The sequence below is a fragment of the Xiphophorus hellerii genome, chromosome 8 (genome assembly GCF_003331165.1).
Source record: "Xiphophorus hellerii strain 12219 chromosome 8, Xiphophorus_hellerii-4.1, whole genome shotgun sequence".
NCBI classification, from domain to species: Eukaryota; Metazoa; Chordata; class Actinopteri; order Cyprinodontiformes; family Poeciliidae; genus Xiphophorus; species Xiphophorus hellerii.
In genome coordinates, this window is record NC_045679.1 from 24,876,537 (window position 1) to 24,895,359 (window position 18,823).

Here is an 18,823-nt window from a genome sequence, read left to right on the forward strand (position 1 = left end):
TTCCTTCACACGCATCAGATTTTTTTTTGATTGTTTTACAGTCTGACTGTAGGAGGCGCTGTTTATTTCAGCCGCGGAGGTGTTGTGCCACATACATTTTTCACAAATAAAGCGAGTGGTAGAGCTTGATTAAGGATTGTTGAATAAAGAAGAATGTAAAAAAAATATTTTTAATGAAAATTAAAAATATGCACGTGCACCTAATATCGAAAAAAACTCAATAATATCACAACAACAAAAAAAAACTTTCAAATTCAATATTTTGCTTTTGAAAACAAAAATAACCTTCTTTTAAATAATTTTGCTGTTTGTTTGTTGTTTGTCATTACTGGTTTCTCATATGAAAAGTCAATTACCAAAACATGCATTGATCATATATTGGTTTGAGATTATGATTTATACATTTGGCTGAATTTTGACGTGTACTTCCCATTAAGTTTTTACTTGAAGAAGGAAGAACATTACACATAATTTCTGAAAACTTTTTTTCACATGCTGTAGGCTACACATTGATTTATGACTATACTCAAATTAAACAGATCAAATTATGAAAATAAAAGGCCCCATTGCTACACAATTTTGTTCTTATATCTAGTTTTCTACAATAATTCCATATATATATATATATATATATATATATATATATATATATATATATATATATATATATATATATATATATATATATGACAAATAAGTCAATTTCAGGGGAAAATTGCCTTTTATTTATTAATTTTCATTTATGTCTAGAACATTTGTACAAACATTAATATTTCTCAGCATTTCTTATAACTTTGGTTTTTGAAAAATTGCATTTACAGTATGTTGGCCACTAGAGGGTTCAAGGTCCCGCCACGGCCACATTCACAAGTTCTGTGCAATGATAGTTATTCATATATAGGTAAATATGATTTCAATGATGAAACTACATTGATCAGCGTCGCCTGATTGCTACATCAGTTTCAGGACACAGTTTTACTGATTCTGCTTGACAGAGAGAGTCTTAGCAACGGTAACCCTTTTCGGCAGGGTTATCAATAGTTTTATTTTTGAATGTTCTTAAAGAACACCATCAAGTGTTGGAATAGAGCCGGAGGAATTTACAAATGGACTCATTGTAAGTTTGGTAACTGTACCTAAAAGAAACCTCTGGTTGTTCTTGCTCTCCTCTCATTTTTCCAAACGAGGGCTCCGTTGTTTAATGTCACACAATTCAGTTATGGAGCTGAATTATGGAGCTGCAAATGAACGACTTCCATATCACGTTCTTTGATCGACCGAGCTGCATATGTACGTGTGGTAATAAAAAAGTTGGCGTGATTGGTGCTGCTCCTCTCTGTGTGTAAGACAATATTCCCAATAATAAAATACCTGTGGGTCTGCAGTTAAGTTTCCAGTTTCTTTTCCCCCCCTACCGCACACAAAGACCCAGTCAGGACCGGAGACAATGAGGGCATTGAGAGCAGACCCTCTCCTTCATTTGCAGATGATCTCCCTTTACCCACATTTACCAATAAAATCTTTCGAATTGTTTCTTCTGTTTTTCTTATTTTTGCTTTATTCCTCTTGGTTCCTTTTATGGTTTACCCAAACATCAACCCATTTCCCTTCCCTTAAAACCTTTTTTATTTTTTGGGGTTTCCTCTGCGCGTCACACCAACTCGTCTCTCCCTCGGCCAGTTCAGGATGACTTCAGGAACTTCCTTCTAACTAACTCCACTTGTTGATCGGCGCTTTTATTCACGCCTCGGCGCATCTGATCGTCCCCGTCGGTCCGCAAAACGGAGGCGCAACATCTTCTTCTCCGCAACGTGCATGTTGTAGGTCCTCCCTCTTTCCGGGTTACAGTGATCCAACTCATGGCATCGCGGACGCGCAGTCATCACCGGCCAAGAGGCTGTTTGGATTCTTTCCCCTCTCTCTGGCTCTGAAAATAATGTCAATGATGTGTGTCAGCGAGGCGACGTTTCAGCTGCGGTCCGAAGTTTTCTGCGCGTAAAGAAAGTGTAGGGGAGCAGGGAGGAAAGATGGGAGCACTTTCGGCGTTTCTTCTCGACGTCGGTGAGCTCGGGTGATGACACCAGATCGTCCAAGTATCAGTGTTCACATCACTGGAGCTGCTTCACACAACTCTGAGCCGAAACGTTCAACATGGCTTGATGAGGCGGTTCACGTGGCGCCTGGTACCCGGGAGTAAGGTGGGTGTTTTATTTTGCCAAAACAAAAAAAAAAAAAAAAAAAACAGAAGAGAAAATCTCAGATGTGTTTTGGTAGATGAAAACAGAAAAAGAGTTTCTTTCTTGTCTAACAAAAGTTAAATATATATATACAGTACAGGCCAAAAGTTTGGACACACTTTCTCATTGAATTCAATGAGAAAGTGTGTCCAAACTGTTGGTCTGTACTGTATATATATATATATATATGTATACACAGTATATATATATATATATATATATATATATATATATATATATATATATATATATATATATATATATATATATATATATATATATATATATATATATGTATATATATTATTGGTGAAATATTACTATGAGGCAGTTCCATTTTTTAAACAAATTGACCCTTTTATATTCTCACTGTACTAATTTTGGTGTTCCATAAAAGAGCTGAAAATGTTTGGTAATCTTCCAGCTGACAGAGACAACATTTCACTAACAGGGATGTGTGGTCTATATTAAAACAGTTCCCCAGAGACTGAGTCCACTGTTGAGACTGTGGCCTGAGAACAAACAGTTCCATGTGCTAATGAGCTGAGCAACAGGAGTCAAAGTAAAAGTAGTCACACAATCGGTACTTTTCCCCCATGTCACGACCAAAACCTGAAACGTCTTCTCCAGGGATTTCATTTGACAGGAAGACAAAAAAACAACAAAAAACCCCCCAGAAAATCATTTGTCAAGTGAGTAGAAGATGATTCAGGACTATGTTTATTTAGTAAATAAAAATCTGAAAACTGTGACTTGCATTTGAAATCCAGTACCTGCAATTTTTGTACAATTACAGGTACAAGAATTTAGAGGTATGAACACACTGAGACCAGAATCTTTGCCATTGTTTTTTTTTTTGCAAAATGTGTCAAGTCCCTTTATATCGGATTGACAGAGCATACGACCTGCAACTTTAACGTCTCTGATTCTCAGTTCAACTCAGAGACTTATGACTTGATCTCAACCAGTCCACCGTCACTCTGGGTTTATTTTAGGGCTGTTGTACCATTAGAGGATGAATTTCGACCCCAGTTTCAACTCCTTTGTCAGTTCCACCCATCTTTCCATCAGCTCTGAGCAGCTTCTTTGTCACTATTGAAGAAAACATTCCCTCAACATCATTATGCCGCCACCATGTTTCAGCATGTGGATGGTGTGAACATGGAGACGTCCGGTGTCAGTATGTCTTATTTGACCAGTCCACCTTCTTCCATTGGTTTGTTCAACTATAAGACTTTCTTCTGACTGCGATTTTTGGAGTTGTCCCGATCTGATATCAATATAAAAATCGATATGTTATCAGCCAAAAAACGAGTATCGGATTATTTACGTCTGCATCTAGAATCTCCGATATAAGCGCTCTGCTCCAGTATTTAGTCCGCCATTGTTGACTGTTGTTCTCTGGTTGGATAAAATCACTTGATCAAACCTTTTCCAACATTCCACATGGAAAAACAAGTAGTAAAAAGTGTGCAAGATTCACGCTGATATCGTTTTGGGCCAATATCAGTATCGTCAAATTCTCAAAGCCGCGATATTTGTTTCGTATCGCTAAGTGAAAATGTTGTATCGCGACACCTTTACTATTTTATTAAGGACACAAAATTGTGGAGTTAGTTGTCTTGTCAACAGATTCATCTACCTGAGCTGCATCTTCTCTAGACAGGTGTCAAACTCCAGTCCTCCAGTCGCTGTCCTGCAGTTTCTAGATGTGCCACAGGTACAAAACACTGGAATGAAATGGCTTAATGACCTCCTCCTTGTGTAGATCGGTTCTCCAGAGCCTTAATGACCTAATTATTCTATTCAGGTGGTGCAGCAGAGGCACATCTAAAAGTTGCAGGGCACCGGCCCTCCAGGACTGGAGTTTGACACTCCAGCTAGCGTTACCACGGGCCTCTTCAGTTGCTTCCTCTTTTTATCTTCTTGTTTGGCAGCTTTATATTAAACACACAATCATGTCTGGGCAGGTTTGCAGCTGTGCTACACTCCTTCAATCTTCTATGGTCGACTGAACAGAGCTTTGTGAGATGATCAGAGCTTGAAGTTATTCTTCAACAACCCAGCCCTGTTTTAAGCCTATAATCACCCCTTACCTAAACAGGTTTTACGGTATTTTTCACTTCAGTTGCGTAACTGCACTGTACAGTGTTTTAAATGTTTGAAGGTTTTCCACGTTCTCGTGTGAGTCGTAAATCTGTCAGAAAAGATTTTATTACCTTTCTGACCTATTTTTAAAAAGTCAATTTTCTTTTATTAGCTTTGCTAAGTAAGAGATTGGCTGAAGCTCAGTGGAAACGTAAGTTCGATTCCAGTTTCCCCCACCGAATGTCGACGGGCAAAGCACTTAATCTCCAGGTATCTAGTGATTTTCATATCAGTAGATATGAAAATCATATTTAGTGAGACGACGTTTCAGCTGCGATTGTGCACTGACAACAGGCATGCAGGTGCCTGTTGTCAGTGCACCTGGGTACCTGGGACTGTGTGCTCTGGGCGCTACACACGGTGCTGTGAAAAGTATTTTCCCTCTCACAAATGTCTTCTGTTTCTGTGTTGTCACATTTGAATTTTTCCTAATGGTCAAACAAAAGTTTAATTTCAGTCAACGTTAACTCGAGCGAATAAACAAAAGGCAGTTTTTAAATGACAAATTTGTTTGTTTGAAGAGAAGAAAGCTAGCCAAAACCCACCTGGCCGCCTGTGTGGAAAAAAAGTGATTTGCCCCTGAGCCTAATAACTGGTAGTGCCGCCCTTGGGGGCTGTTCTGGGAAAGAGCTAATTACGTAGCTTTAAAATTTGTGGTCACCAGGGGGCGTCGGCAAGAATGCACAGTCGGGATGATTCAGTTTTCTTTATTAAAGTTGATTGATTCCTGGATGGTTCGTTACAGAAGAACTTGAATAGATATAAAAATATATATATATTGTCCCGCTACTAAATACACCATCTGGGATTTGTCCCACTCCGATGCATTTCATCCTGGAGTTGGGAATGTTGCAAATGATTTTCCGGGTTGTTTTCACAATTGTAGTCTGCCTGTATACGGTTGTAGCTTGGTGATGGCAGCAGAGGAAGTGAACGAAGCCATTCAGTTTGTGTTGGACACATTTCCAAATATCAAACAATTAAAGTCAAAGTAAGGGGAAAGTTTAAGATGCTTTATTGCTAGCAGAGATGTCGAGGCTCTACTTCCTATGTGGCTATTCACAGCCACTCAATTTCCTATGAGCTCCACAGCATAGCTTATTTCATAGTTTAGCTATTACATATGTGACAGCCGAACGTTAGCCATTGTGTATCAATGGCTACACAATGGCCACAGTGTAGCAGTGTTACAGCGTGTAACACGTCAGTTGTAACTCTGCTACAACTTCAGCAGAGTCCAAGCCTCCAGCAAGCAACCGTTTCTCCATAGCTGAAGGTCCAGACCTTCTGTACGAAGCGAAGCGCAGAACAAAGGGTTAGTTTTGTTCCAGGGTTAGTTTTGTTCCAGGCTACTGTGACTTGGTAATCGCTAAACAATGCAATAATGGCAGAAACTAGAATAGCTTGTAGAAATGTAAATTAGCTTAACAACCATTAACATCCTAGCATTTAGCATATAAAACTTATGAGTATTATGGTCCTAACACCCTTTTACTAAACTCATTACTAAACTTTTATACATATATTTTTCACTGTTTTATTACTGTTAAACCAATACTCACTTATTGACGACGCATACTGTCACAACCATGACGTATCCACCACAAACTAAACTTACGAAACTCAGCAGAAACTTTGTGCTTTCAACCACACTTAGCAACACTAGCTTCTGATTGGCTATATTGTCTACCAATCAAATCCTAACATCAATTGTCATCAACTCCAATTTTTCTTTTTGCAGAATTACTTTAATTCAAGTTAAAGTTCATGTCACCGGATGTCTCTTACATTAAAGTCCAAACGTTGACGGTCCAGACTCACCATTATGCTTTGGCTTGTTGTCCTGCAGCATAACCCAAGTGTGTTTTGGTTGAGAGCAGAATTCATGGTTTTATCATCAAGGTCCTGAAAAGCATTGTAACTCAAGACCATCATACTACCACTGTGATGTTCTTTTTTCAGACAGAACATCTGCAGTGTATTATTGCCTAGATAATGAATATAGAATATTTTCCCCTAAACTCTTGTGGATCAAATGCTATGTTGGCCTTTGTCTTTTTATTGGTCGGCCTGGGAACTCTCCTTTGACTCCCTTTTTTTGGCCTTATTGTTGAACCATGAGTTTTGACCCTAAATGCAAGGTCAAGTAAGGTCCACTGGGCTCGTAACATCCTGGATGAGTCCTCGATAACAGGGCCGCCACGGGAAAGCTGACAATTTCCCATGTTTTCTCCAGCTGTGGATGATGGCTCTCATTGGGGTTCAGTGGCTTCCCAAAGTTTTAGAAATGGTTTGTAACCCCAATGACTTTGCTTCTCTTGAGTTCTTGATTTTATTTATTTATTTTTGTCAGATCATTATGAGATTTTTCATAAGGTAACGTAGGGATAGCTAGTAAAATGAAACACTTCTTCCCAAAACTGTGGTTAAACAACATTAACTGTAATTACCAAGGGAGTCCATTAGTTTTTGTTTTTTTGATTTTTCCCTCAAATGGTCAGATTGGTGGGAATGGGTTTTCTTTCCTGATAAATGAATTCATTATCCACAAACTGCTTTTTGAATTTTGTTCGGTTGTCTTTGTCTGATATTAAAATTTGCTCGATCATCTGAAACATTTAAGTATGACAAAAAAAAAACAAGAACAGAGTAAATCTGTTGTGGCCAAGCAATTTTCATGCCACAGCGTTTTTAATTCACTTACCATTTCCATATTCAAACCTAAGCTGAGTTTTGCACAATCTCAGCATAATTCGCTCCTATATTGTTTAAAAGCCCCACTTCAAAGATTACAGAAAGTTTCCGAGCTTCCTTGCTTTACATTTTACTTTAATCTCGACCAAGTTGTTTTAATGGAGGAAACCTGCCTCTGGCACTGGCACTGAAGTCACAGGAAAGAAACCCACCTATTGCATTGTGTCACATCACCTTGTCTCCTGACCTCCTGTTACTGAGCCATCTGCTTGCCCCTCATATGCTGTGTTTTGTCGGTTGATTGGACGGAAGTGTGCAGAGGAGTGGATGTGCCAAATCTTTTGGGTTGTAAGGTCTTATTTCGCATTCCGGTGCATCTGGAGTCACGTCTCATGCTGCGAGTCTTGAAGGTGCACTACCTGAGCACAGCTGACAAGCTCCTTTGTGTTTTTGGTACATAGTGCTGGGCCCCGCTGAGTCCAGGCAATGGCCCAATTTTAGTTAGTTATGGTTTCCAAATGCATTACAGCAATAGGAATGTCTTCCAGGAAATGGGTGTGTGGGAGTCTGTTCTGCTATCAGCTCTGGTATGTTGGTAAATCTTTTGAGAAGTACCCGCCGGGCGACTTTCTTCCACCGCTCTGTCTTAATGATCTCAGATTTATCCTCCACTGACGCTCATAAAGTCTGTTCTCTTTAGGACAAACCACAAGATTCTGTGTCATTTGTTAAAAAAACGACTTCAATTAGTCGGAGGGAAACGGAAAGCTCCCGCGGAAACCAGAAAGATGGAGGACGTTTTCCTCCGCGGCAAACACCGAAAACTGTCAGGAGCAAGTAACAATAGCCAGCTTCCTCGTGCACGGACCTTTGTTTAGACCCAGAAAGAACTCAGTTAATTATTCACTACAGATGGCCACAATGGCGAGAAGAGGCAAAATATTTAAACTGGTTTGACTTGGAAGAGAAGGAAATTGCCTGGCACCACCCAAAATAAAGATCAACAGTATGATTTGGTGTGTAGCTGTGGGCTCACAAGATGAGACGAAGCTTAAACGCTTAGCCTGCCAGTTATTACCTCATTTTGCCTTTACCTACTCCGTTCCCCAGCTGTTGTTAATCACCTGTCATCTGTTCCTCTGGTTCCTTAGTCACTTGCACTCCTTCTTGTGTTTACATAATCTCCCTCGTCTCACCGTTTTTCATTGGCTCCTTCCGTTGCTCCTGCTCATGTTCCTGGCTTCCCATTGGTTCCTGCATTGTCCCCTGTTTGGATTACTAGTTCATTGTTTATTTTTCATTAAAGAAAGTGACATACGTTATGACGCCTTCATGTAATTTCAGCTTAAGGTTTCTCTGAGATTGTTGAAGTGAACTGAAATAGCCTTTTTGGACCAGTCGGGACCGGGTTGCTAAAAGAAGCAGCCAAATCATTTGCTTTGTGTTCTTATTTTTAAAACAAAGGCTCTAGAGAATAGAGTTCATTGTTAAAATAATCTGTAGGGTGTGTTTAAAAAACAAATCACTTCAGACTTGAATGAGAATTATTGGATTGGGAATATAATGTAAACTAAAAAGGTTATTATAAAGGTATTTATCCTCTGAAAAAGTACTTACAAATAGATGACGCATTTTTTGGTGTCATTTTAGCTTTGCTTAATTGAATTTCCAATAAGGGTGTGACAATACAAGCACATGAGATAAAGTGAGTCTTTAATGACTGGAAAATTCAGTTTAACTTTGAGGAGCCAGTGGTTTATTTAAGCTCGTCCAGTGTTTAAGCTGGTCTTAATGCTAAAAAAATAATAACTAACTTTTTGCGTTTTCACCAAGGAAATTACTGTGATTCAGAAATCTCAACCTGTGTTTTAAATTCGCTCCGAGTATTGACATATCAGGTTTAGGTTCAATCAGTTTAAACATTTGCCAAGACAGTAAAAATTAGCTGATTAGAAACTACAACTCAGGGAAGCTCTACAGTGTATGCTAGCTTCAGCGTCACTAGCAGTCAGCTTTCCTGTCTTGTCTGTCACCGTTTCATTGTTTCGTCCTACAACTTAGTACTCACAGTGCTGCCGAACATCTTTAAAAGTTTTTGTAGACAAGTGTTACTAGCGAAGGATGTCTTCATTCGCCTAATTTGTCAGCACAAAGAATTACTTCCTTTTTGCTTTAAAATAAGACTGAAACACAGACGCAAGGTGTCACGCTTGAAACAGTCATCTTCTGGTTTCATAATACTAAGCTAAACTTTCAGCATTAATAATTGATTGAAGGACGTTTACGGCAGGGCTTTGAAAAAGGTGAAGAAACGTTGTGTTATTGAAACCGAATCCATTCACCCCTCGGATACCAAACGCCAACAAGAGTTTGACTAAAAGAAAGGCTGGTGCAGCGGGTGAAACGTGGCCCCGTTTAAAACGTTACTGACTCATGTTGCAAATATTCAGGTCACATTAGACCCAAAAAAGAAAACTAATTCCGCAGTAATGGTTTGCTTCAGATGTTTGTTCTGTTTTGCATCAAATGTACGACTCAAAATGTTGGTTTCTGTTCCTCAAGTGTGTTTCTTTTGTTTTGTTTCATTTCCCCACAGAATGAATGCAAAGCGGTTCTTGCTGAAGCTCAGGAAGACGTTCGTCCCCCCCCTCTTCTCCGTGCTGACGTTAATTTTCGTGCTGCTGGTCAGCGTCAAGTACATCTACATCCTTGAGTTTCTGGATCCTCCGCCAGCTCCAACCAATCAGCCATTTGTCAAGCACAACATCAGCTGCAAAGCTATTTATGACATGGACCCGGTAGAAGTGGGTAAATCTCTCATCATCAGAAGGAAAACTGTGGTGGAAGATAAAGACGAAAGACTGATCAACTTTACACGAAATTGCCCTGTCTTCACGAAGATCAGGGGTTATGACGATTTGTGTGTTTCCGAGGAAGAGAAGGATTTTCCCATTGCGTACTCTTTGGTTGTACATAAAAATGCTTGGATGGTGGAGAGACTCCTCAGGGCGGTGTACTCTCCCAACAACATCTACTGCATACACTACGATCAGAAGTCATCGGCTCAGTTTGTCGCCGCCATGGAGGGTTTGTCCCGCTGCCTGCCTAACGTCTTCGTCTCCAGCAAACTCGAGGCCGTTTTCTACGCGAGCATCAGCCGCCTGAAGGCCGACCTCAACTGCCTGTCAGACCTTCTGACATCGGAGGTCAAGTGGAAGTACGTCATCAACCTTTGCGGCCAGGACTTCCCGCTGAAGTCCAACATGGAGCTGGTGTCAGAGTTGAGGCGGTTGAAAGGCTCCAGCATGTTGGAGACGAGTCGACCTAGTGAGCTCAAGAAGCAGCGGTTTCTGTACCGCTACGAGCTGCAGGACGCCAGTTTTGAGTATAAGAAACTTCCGGTAAAAACACAGCAGGCAAAGACTCCGCCGCCGCACAACATAGAGATGTTCATCGGCAACGCCTACTTTGTGCTGTCGCGGGAGTTTGTCCAGTTCATGAACTCATCCCCTGTAGTGAGGGACTTCCTGGCCTGGTCGGAGGACACCTACTCTCCGGACGAACACTTCTGGGCCACGCTTGTGCGACTGCCGGGCGTTCCCGGGGAGGTGCCCAGGTCCCAGCCCGACATCACAGACCTGATGAGCAAGACGAGGCTTGTGAAGTGGCAGTACCTGGAGGAGAACCTTTACCCTCCGTGCTCGGGGCAGCACGTGCGCAGCGTTTGCATTTTTGGTGCAGCCGAACTGCATTGGCTGCTCAACTACGGTCACTGGTTTGCCAACAAGTTCGATCCCAACGTGGATCCCGTTCTTCTTCAGTGCCTTGAGGAGAAACTGGAGGAGAAGCAGAAGTTGTTTCAAAAAGGGAGAAGTTTGACTTGCCCAAGAGGTTAGCTAAAATGTTGGCTGTTGACTTTTCTTTTAACTGCCCTGCAATCTTAAGAGACAGAGTCCATTGGACCACGCAAGGTTTTTACCCAGTCCGGTGGAGTCACATGCACTTTGAGGTTTTTTTATTTGTGTGGTTTCAGGAACTGACGGTCTGACAGGACACCCATTTCGGAGGGTTAATGTCGATCAGAAACAAAGACATACACACATACTATATATGCACACTACAGGATTGTGTTTATTTTTGTCTACCTTCTGCATCAATTCCTGTTTCTTTTGTTTAGAAATACTCCATCCTTTCTCCCTGGATGATAGATTTCTCTCTGCCAGAAATCTAGGAACCTCAGGCATATGTTGTTTAACAAAGGAGAGAAAAACTATGTCTACAATCAAGTTCAGGGACCAGCTACTTACTATGTCACTGTGATTGTTGACTTAGTAACTCTTTGTATCTTTTGAAATTGCTTTATGAAAGACTTTGAGCATCGATGGAACATCTGTTTTCAAAGATGTCCGATGCTTTGAAAACATTTAAACATGATTAAATTATTATTGAAGACTTAGGTTGCACAACGTGAACTATGAATAAATCATGTAAGTCAATTCTGAGGTGTTACTATTTGGATTATTCTAGTCAGATTAACCAACATGAAGGTGTAAAGAAATTCTGAACATGCTGTATGTCCTTGCAGGTATTACTGAATAGCAGGACTATGAATACAGTTTAAAGCAACAGTCTTAGACGCACACAAAAACACAAATGAAGTCCTGTATTTTTTCTTTTACTTTAATGCTAATAGTGCCTTCTACTTGCCAAGGAGGAAACTTTAACAGGATTTAGGGGGTAAAACGTGTCGACCGATGCAAATACGTATGTGCAAATTAGGCAAAACTCTCGCTATTTAAAACCATCCAGGAATGTCATCCAATCTCCCCCAGCCTCTCCATGCAGTTTCAACACTCTCGCTCTTTAAGGCGCTTTATCGTGTCTGACAACATTCCTCTCAATCGTTCACACCTAAAGCAGGAGCCATTCACTGGACCTCTAAGTCTGACACGGGGAGATTTCCAGATTGCTGCGAGTCACGCCAAGAGAGCTGTGGGCAAAAGCGGCGAGGTAATTTAGCTTCTGATGAGCCGGACATATAAAGTAATTTTATTAGATAAGCAAACAGCACTCTGTAAACCATTTAAAAGTAATAAAATGCTGCACAATGGAGTGGATTTTCTTTTTCCACAGTCGAAGCCAGATGATCACGGTAAAATTTTACAATTTAAAGTGTAAAATCACTTGAATACGAATACATAACTCGCGCCCGTTCACTTCTGTTTGGTTTGATTGCGGGCACCCTCTTTGCGGTCTGTTCAAAGTCTTTTGTTTTTTTCTTTTTTTATGAAAAGTGCTTGCCACATTTTTTATGTGGTTTCAGGAACGGCATCCTGAACGGCCGTAAAGGTTTCATTCTTCACATCGTCACTGCGTGCGGTGCTGTAAAACTAAATGTCCGGTTAGATTAAAAATGTTGGAAAAACGGCGACTCAGGAGTGGCGTTGCATTTCATCGCAATGTCAGCGTGTGCATTATTCTTATTGCAAAGTATCAGAAGGGAAGTCGTTGTTAGTTAATCTATTCCAGCTGTTGTCGGACATAAATAAAATTGCCAAACAGGTTAAAGGTCACAGAGTGACGGAAGCGAAGATGAGAATGAGAAGAAAGAAGAAAATGTGCATATGCGACAGCTGATGTTATCATTGCAGTATCCACTAATAACATCTCCAACAGCAATAAGAATAACTCTCAAATACATCAAATAAATGTACTAGTTGCGTTCTGAAAAAGCAGCAGGTTAACTGTGGACAAGATGGCAGACATAAGGGCCTCTTCAAGGAATCTGTTGAAAATTCATACAGTTTTTCATACATATATTGCAGGGTTGGTATAAACAAAAAAAAAAAAATCACTGTCAGTTTTTTTCCAGTAAATCCTGCAGCCCTACTGAGGACGTCTCGGTCAGACGGTTTGGGTTTTCTTCAGCGATCTCTCAATAGCCTGCTGGAATTTGGGCCATTTCTCCTGACAGAACTGGTGCAAGGTTTGTAGCCTGTCTTGCTCTCTCTCACACACACCCCCACACCCCCGCACACACCCCCCCACACACACACACACACACCCCTACACACCCCTGCCACTCATGTTCTAGGACTGAGATCAAGTCTTCACATAGATTTGTGTTCCTTAAGCCAATCTGTCGTAATGAGCTGGTAAGCTTCAGACCATTTCCCATTTGAGAGACTCCTTTCTGTGCAAACTCTCACTTCCTAGCTGCTGTCTGGAGCTGCTTTGGTTTTTCACATTGAATGTGTTTTAATCAGATTTGCTGCTTCTCCTCATTGAGATTGAGGATTGAGGGAAGACCAGAACCAGAAGACCTGAGTGTCCTTGAATTGATGAAACAACAACAGCAGATCTCTAACGTGTTGTGATGCTAAACCGTTGAGTGATGTATAAACTAACAGCAGCATTTTAAAGTCTGTTCTCTGAGGGAGCCAGTGTAGGGACTTTAGAACTGGTTCTTTCTGGTTTTAGTGAGAACTCCGGCAGCAGCGTTCTGGATCAGCTGCAGCTGGAGGTTTGATTTTTTTAGGCAGACCTGTGAAGACGCTGCTGCAACAATCAATGCGACTAAACATAAACGCAGGGATCAGTTTCTCTAGATCTCGCTGAGACATTAGTCCTCTAATCCTGTAAGTGTTCTTCAGGTGATTGAAGGCCAACTTTGTCTTTATGTGACTCTGAAGGTTCAGGTCAAATTTTAGCCTGATTTCTAGTTTCCAGCTGTAGTAACTGAAGCTGTGCATTGACTCTACATCGTTCCTCTTTAGGTCCAAAGATAATAACTTCAGTTTTGTTTGTGTTTAACTGGAGAAAGTTTTGGTACATCCACACATTTATCTGTTCTAAGCATCTGTTCAGTGACTGGATGGGCTCTGAGTCACCTGGTGACATCGTAATGTAGAGCTGTGTGTCATCTGTGTAGTTATGGTAGCTAATATTATTTCCTGTTATAACCTGAGCTAGTGGGAGCATATAAATATTGAGTAAGAGGATTGAGCCTTGGGGAACCCCACATGTGACTTCTGACCTCTTTGATGAGAAGATTTCTACTGAAACAAAGAAATTCCTGTTCTTTATGTAGGATTCAAACCAGTTAAGTACTGGACCGGAGAGTCCGACCCAACTCTTCAGTCGATTCAGTAATAAGTCATGATCAACAGTGTCAGAAGCTGCACTGAGGTCCAACAGAACCAGCACTGTGGTTCTTCCACAGTCTGTGTTTAGATGAATGTCATTGCACTCTTTGACTAGGCCAATCTCAGTACTGTGGTGAGAGTGGAAACCAGACTGAAAGACATCAAAGCGGCTGGTTATCATTAGGAAGATACAGTATTTAACTGTTTAAACAGCTTTTTCAATAATCTTCCTGATGAATGGGAGGTTGGAGATCGGCCTGTAATTCTGCAGCAGGGATATCTGAAGTTTCTACCAACTCATCTACATCATTACAGCTTGAGGGCGAGGAAGAAGAGTAGATTTGATTAAATGTTTCTGCTGTGTTTTCTGTGCAAGAACGGTTTGTGATAGTAGCTGTTTGTCCAAGGGGGTTAACGGATAAAGTGCTTCCAAAGATAACAGGAAAGTGATCTGACACGGCGACATCAGACATTGGAAACAATCACACCCTTACTGATAACCAGGTCCAGTGTGTGTCCTTGAGTGTGTGTTGCTTGTTTGACATGTTGCGTTAGACCAAAACTCTCTAATTATATGAAAGAACTTATTCGCCTGTTTGTCTCGGGGCTTGTCAACATGGAGGTTGAAATCACTGATAGTTATTAAACAGTCCTAATCAATGCATATGAGAGATAAAAGTTCATAAAGTCAGTGAAGAAATTTTCCACGTATGTTGGAGTTTTGTATAGAGTTACTGTCAAAGTTCATTTGTGGCCTTTTACCTCAATTTTCCAAGATACTCAAAAGAGGTGAAATGACCCAAAAAAATTTTACTACAACTTATGATATTCTTAAATACTGAAGCCACGCCTCCTCCTTTTTTATGTTTTCTATTCTCACTTAAAAAGTTGTCGTTAGGAGGCGCTGATTCAGTTAGCAGCGTAAAGCTAATTGAATCAGGTGATTCATTATTGTCATTCAACCATGTTTCTGTCAGAAACATAACATTGATATTATGCTGAGTGATGAAGTCAGTAGTTAATAGAGCTTCAGCACAGAGAGATCTGGTATTTAGAAAGGGCCAGTTTAAGTGAGCTGGAGGCAGATAGTTCAGTCTGAGGTTTGAATTAAGGCCGCTGCATTCTGCATTTCTGTGTTTTGTAAATTTTCTTGTAGTGATCCGGACAGGTAATGTCCTGCTTTGCAGTTCCTGCGGACAGAGACGTTCTGGAGGCAGACAGGTGTAAAGATAATATCTGGATCCGGGTCTCAGACCTCAGAAACGCAGAGTGATGGATCCTCTGGGGAGTCAGAGGCAGGCGGCTAAGTAAAGAGAAGTGCCGAGCCGAACATGCTGACTCGTTCCATCCGGTAAATTTGAGAACATCGGGTCCAGAAGACATTTCTTTATAGGCATTTTGTGAATGCAGAGAATGAGGAATGAGGAAGGAGGAAGGAGGCGAACCAGTCCCTCTGTCTGCAGTCGATGTTGTGTCAGTCTGTTTGAAATAGTTTGTTTCTGAAATGCAGAGGGTAGTCAGACATCCTTCAGCCTGTTCTTCTGAAGCGAAGGTTTGCAGAGAGTAGCTTTATCCCATGTTTGTTAAGATAGCGCAGGTGGAAACGCTGCCAATAGATCCTCAGGTTATGAATGAAGGTCACAGGTTTTAATCAGCCATTTGTTTACCTTGTTTTTCGTCTCGCCATCAAGGTGATGGAGTTGGTCCACTGAGAAATAACTTCAGTTTCAATTTTATCAATACATGTCAAAAGAGTGGTAACGTCCTCCTTCAGAATCTCTGATCTTTGTTTTGCCAGATCGTTAGCAAAAACATGCACAACTAAAGTCTCAATACTTGGCTGGTCAGTGCTTAGAGAGGGTTTGGTGAGTTGGATCAGATATCGTGTCATCCTCCTCGCTTTCCTGGCATCCGATTCCATTTACTGCCTCATCTCCAACAATAAGCACATTTTTTATATGTTTCATTTTCCTGGTTCATTCATTTCATTTTCATTTTCGTTTCAGCTGAAACGAAAGGTGGAGGAAAAAAATGACACTTCCCAGATTTTCACCTGCAAGATGTTTGTTATTTAGTTATTTCCTGTTCGGCCCAAGATACATACTTTTAGTGTGAGCTAACACACTTGTACTTTTGAACTCTTGAGCACGATTTCTTTATCTATCTGTGTCTATGTGCTACGGTGGCATTAGACCTCATGATCTTCTGAATATCAATAGTTTATACCTCATGTTGTGTGTCTATATGTTTGCTTCCTAGTTTTCTCACTTTCAGTCTCACTTGCTTCCTCTCACCCAACTGTTTTGTTTTTTTTCTAAACCACAAATCATTCACTTTCATTGTGGAGGAACTTGTATTTATAACATGCTGGCTTTAACACACCTCTATTTTTCTTGCACTTGTCAAAGGTCAGATTACGCTGGTGTTGACGAGACGAAGGACGCCATGTGTCAAAGTGCTGGAGATTCGACTCTGAATAAATGTCTCAAGGAACTTCTGTTCGATCCAGTCCAGGTAAAGTGGGTGAAAGAATAAACAAACAGGTGAAAAACAAACATGAAATTATGTGAAAAGACACGTTATGAACACTCTGTGCATCAACCTTTTCAACAACAATTTGTGCGTTTGTGTCAGGCTGCATGTGACAAAAATAAGGCTCCGAATCGGGTTCAGTTCTGTCTGAAGTTTCGAGTAAAATCCGATATCTTCAAACAGTTCGTCTGTTTCAGTGATTCGGTTCTAAAAATGAAATTTATTCTTTTTTTCTTTCAGAATTATTATGCATTTCAAGCCTTTACTCATTTCTATTTTGATAATTACTGGAATATGTGCAGCATTAAGGATTTCAGCCGGAGTTGGGAAAAAATTTTATAAAATCCTGAAATCGCTAAAATTTGCATCAAAGCATTTCTGATTCTGGATTCAATTTTTCAGTCTCTGTAGAAATATAAGAAATGGACTGAACACAAAGCAATATGTTACCATGGTGCAGTGACTGACCGGAACAGCTCAGACACTTGGCGACACGTCGTGTCATTTGAATGAAACATCTGCTTCCGTTTCACGTTTTTCCGTGTTTCGGCCCGGTTAAAGCCTTCTGCAGACAAAACGTGTCACTTTGACCAGAGGCGCCTCCGTTACTGTCTGCGTGTCGGCAGTTTTGAAAACGTGGAACTCGAGTTGGCAGCTGCACGAAAGCAATCGAGAAAAATTGCAAAGAGTCAGTTTTTGGTTGATTGTGAGTTGCATCCAACTTCTTCTGCGCAGCACAAATCTGGAACAAACGTCCCGAAAACTGCAAAACAGCCGAAACACTGAGCTCCTTCAAATCAGAGATAAAAACCCACTGGCTTAGAGTTTCTTTTGAACCATAACAAATGAAACATTGATCAAAATATTTGACGTGTGGTAATGATTCTGATGAGGGAACCGGTCCTAATGTAATGTCGTTTCTCAATCTTTGACTGAATGTCGTTTTTATGACCCAAGGCACTTTGAACCGCCTTATCGCTGAAATATACCATGCAAATAGACTTGATTGATTGGTTGTCTCCTTTTCTGCGAAACTGAATTCTGGTTGTTCATTAGTTATATTCTGAATCACAGAAATGAGCAGAACTTTGTGGTTCTGAAAATATCCAGATGAGCCTCCTGAATGAACAGCGGACAGCGCGCCACTCTTCCTCTGAACCAATTTGCAAAGGAGGCGCTTGCATGCAAACTCATGTTCATCCGATATGAGCAGAGAGGGGGAAAGAGAAAAAGTTCCCTCTATATAAACACGGTTTAAATGTTTAAGTGCACCGTTGTGCTGAGGTTGTGGCTTGCTGTGGTTAGACGGAGGGAACGAATGTAGAGCAAGACATCATAGCTATTTACAGACAGAGAATGCTGGTAACTCAGCACAACAGGAAGACATAAAAATAAAAATATCTCACAGAAAAACAAAGCAAGATAAATAAGAGACATTAAATGCAACAATAGTCTATTACGATAAAGCAGAAATGAGCCCCGGTGTGGAGGGGGGGAATTGCCTCTGAAATATGGAAATATAATGTAGCGACATCAAAACGCTACAATTCACACAAGTCAAATAGCGTTATCGAAGGCTATGTAAATTAACTCAAAGACAAATCGACTTTGGTCGAAATTTAACTCGCGCCAAGTCTCAAAACTTGAGAAGTGCCTCGGCTCGACTTGCCACAGCAGAATGTTCTCAGGTAGGCTTCGTTCTCTCGTGTTACCGAGTCTTGGCTGCAAGAACGAGAAGGTCTCGTCTACTTCCTGTTTGGCTTTTCTTAGAAGAAGCTACCTCATCGGTTTACGTAAGAGGAAGCACACTGTGAGTGGCAGGTGTTTAAGATAAGGTTTCAACTTAGCAACGGCTCCATTAGTCAGCCATTTAGCCACTTAGAACTGTTCAACTCTCTGATAAACTCTAATTTAATGCATGACAAAATATAAAACATAATAGAAACATAGAATGTTGTGTAAAAGTATTCATCTTTCTTTTATCCCACTGCAATGCAAACTTTGACTATTATTAACCTTTATTTCACCAGGAAAATCCCACTGAGATAAAAAAAATAATGTTAGTCA

The 18,823-nt window shown here is 40.6% G+C and overlaps 1 protein-coding gene and 1 long non-coding RNA gene across 2 annotated transcripts; one reads left to right on the plus strand and one right to left on the minus strand.

Annotated features, from left to right (window-relative positions):
* Nucleotides 1-707: 707 nt before the first annotated feature.
* Nucleotides 708-1,690, minus strand: LOC116724943 (uncharacterized). Its single transcript, XR_004340294.1, has 2 exons — nucleotides 1,018-1,690; nucleotides 708-944 (listed from the first exon to the last, which is right to left on the minus strand). It is a non-coding gene; the product is annotated as an uncharacterized LOC116724943 (long non-coding RNA).
* An 18-nt stretch (nucleotides 1,691-1,708) lies between these two features.
* On the plus strand, nucleotides 1,709-11,575 carry LOC116724942 (beta-1,3-galactosyl-O-glycosyl-glycoprotein beta-1,6-N-acetylglucosaminyltransferase 4). The gene is made up of 2 exons (XM_032570738.1): nucleotides 1,709-2,198; nucleotides 9,676-11,575. Exon 2 carries the CDS (start codon nucleotides 9,677-9,679, stop codon nucleotides 10,973-10,975), a length of 1,299 nt encoding a protein of 432 aa, XP_032426629.1. The 5' UTR covers nucleotides 1,709-2,198; nucleotide 9,676; the 3' UTR covers nucleotides 10,976-11,575.
* Nucleotides 11,576-18,823: the final 7,248 nt, after the last annotated feature.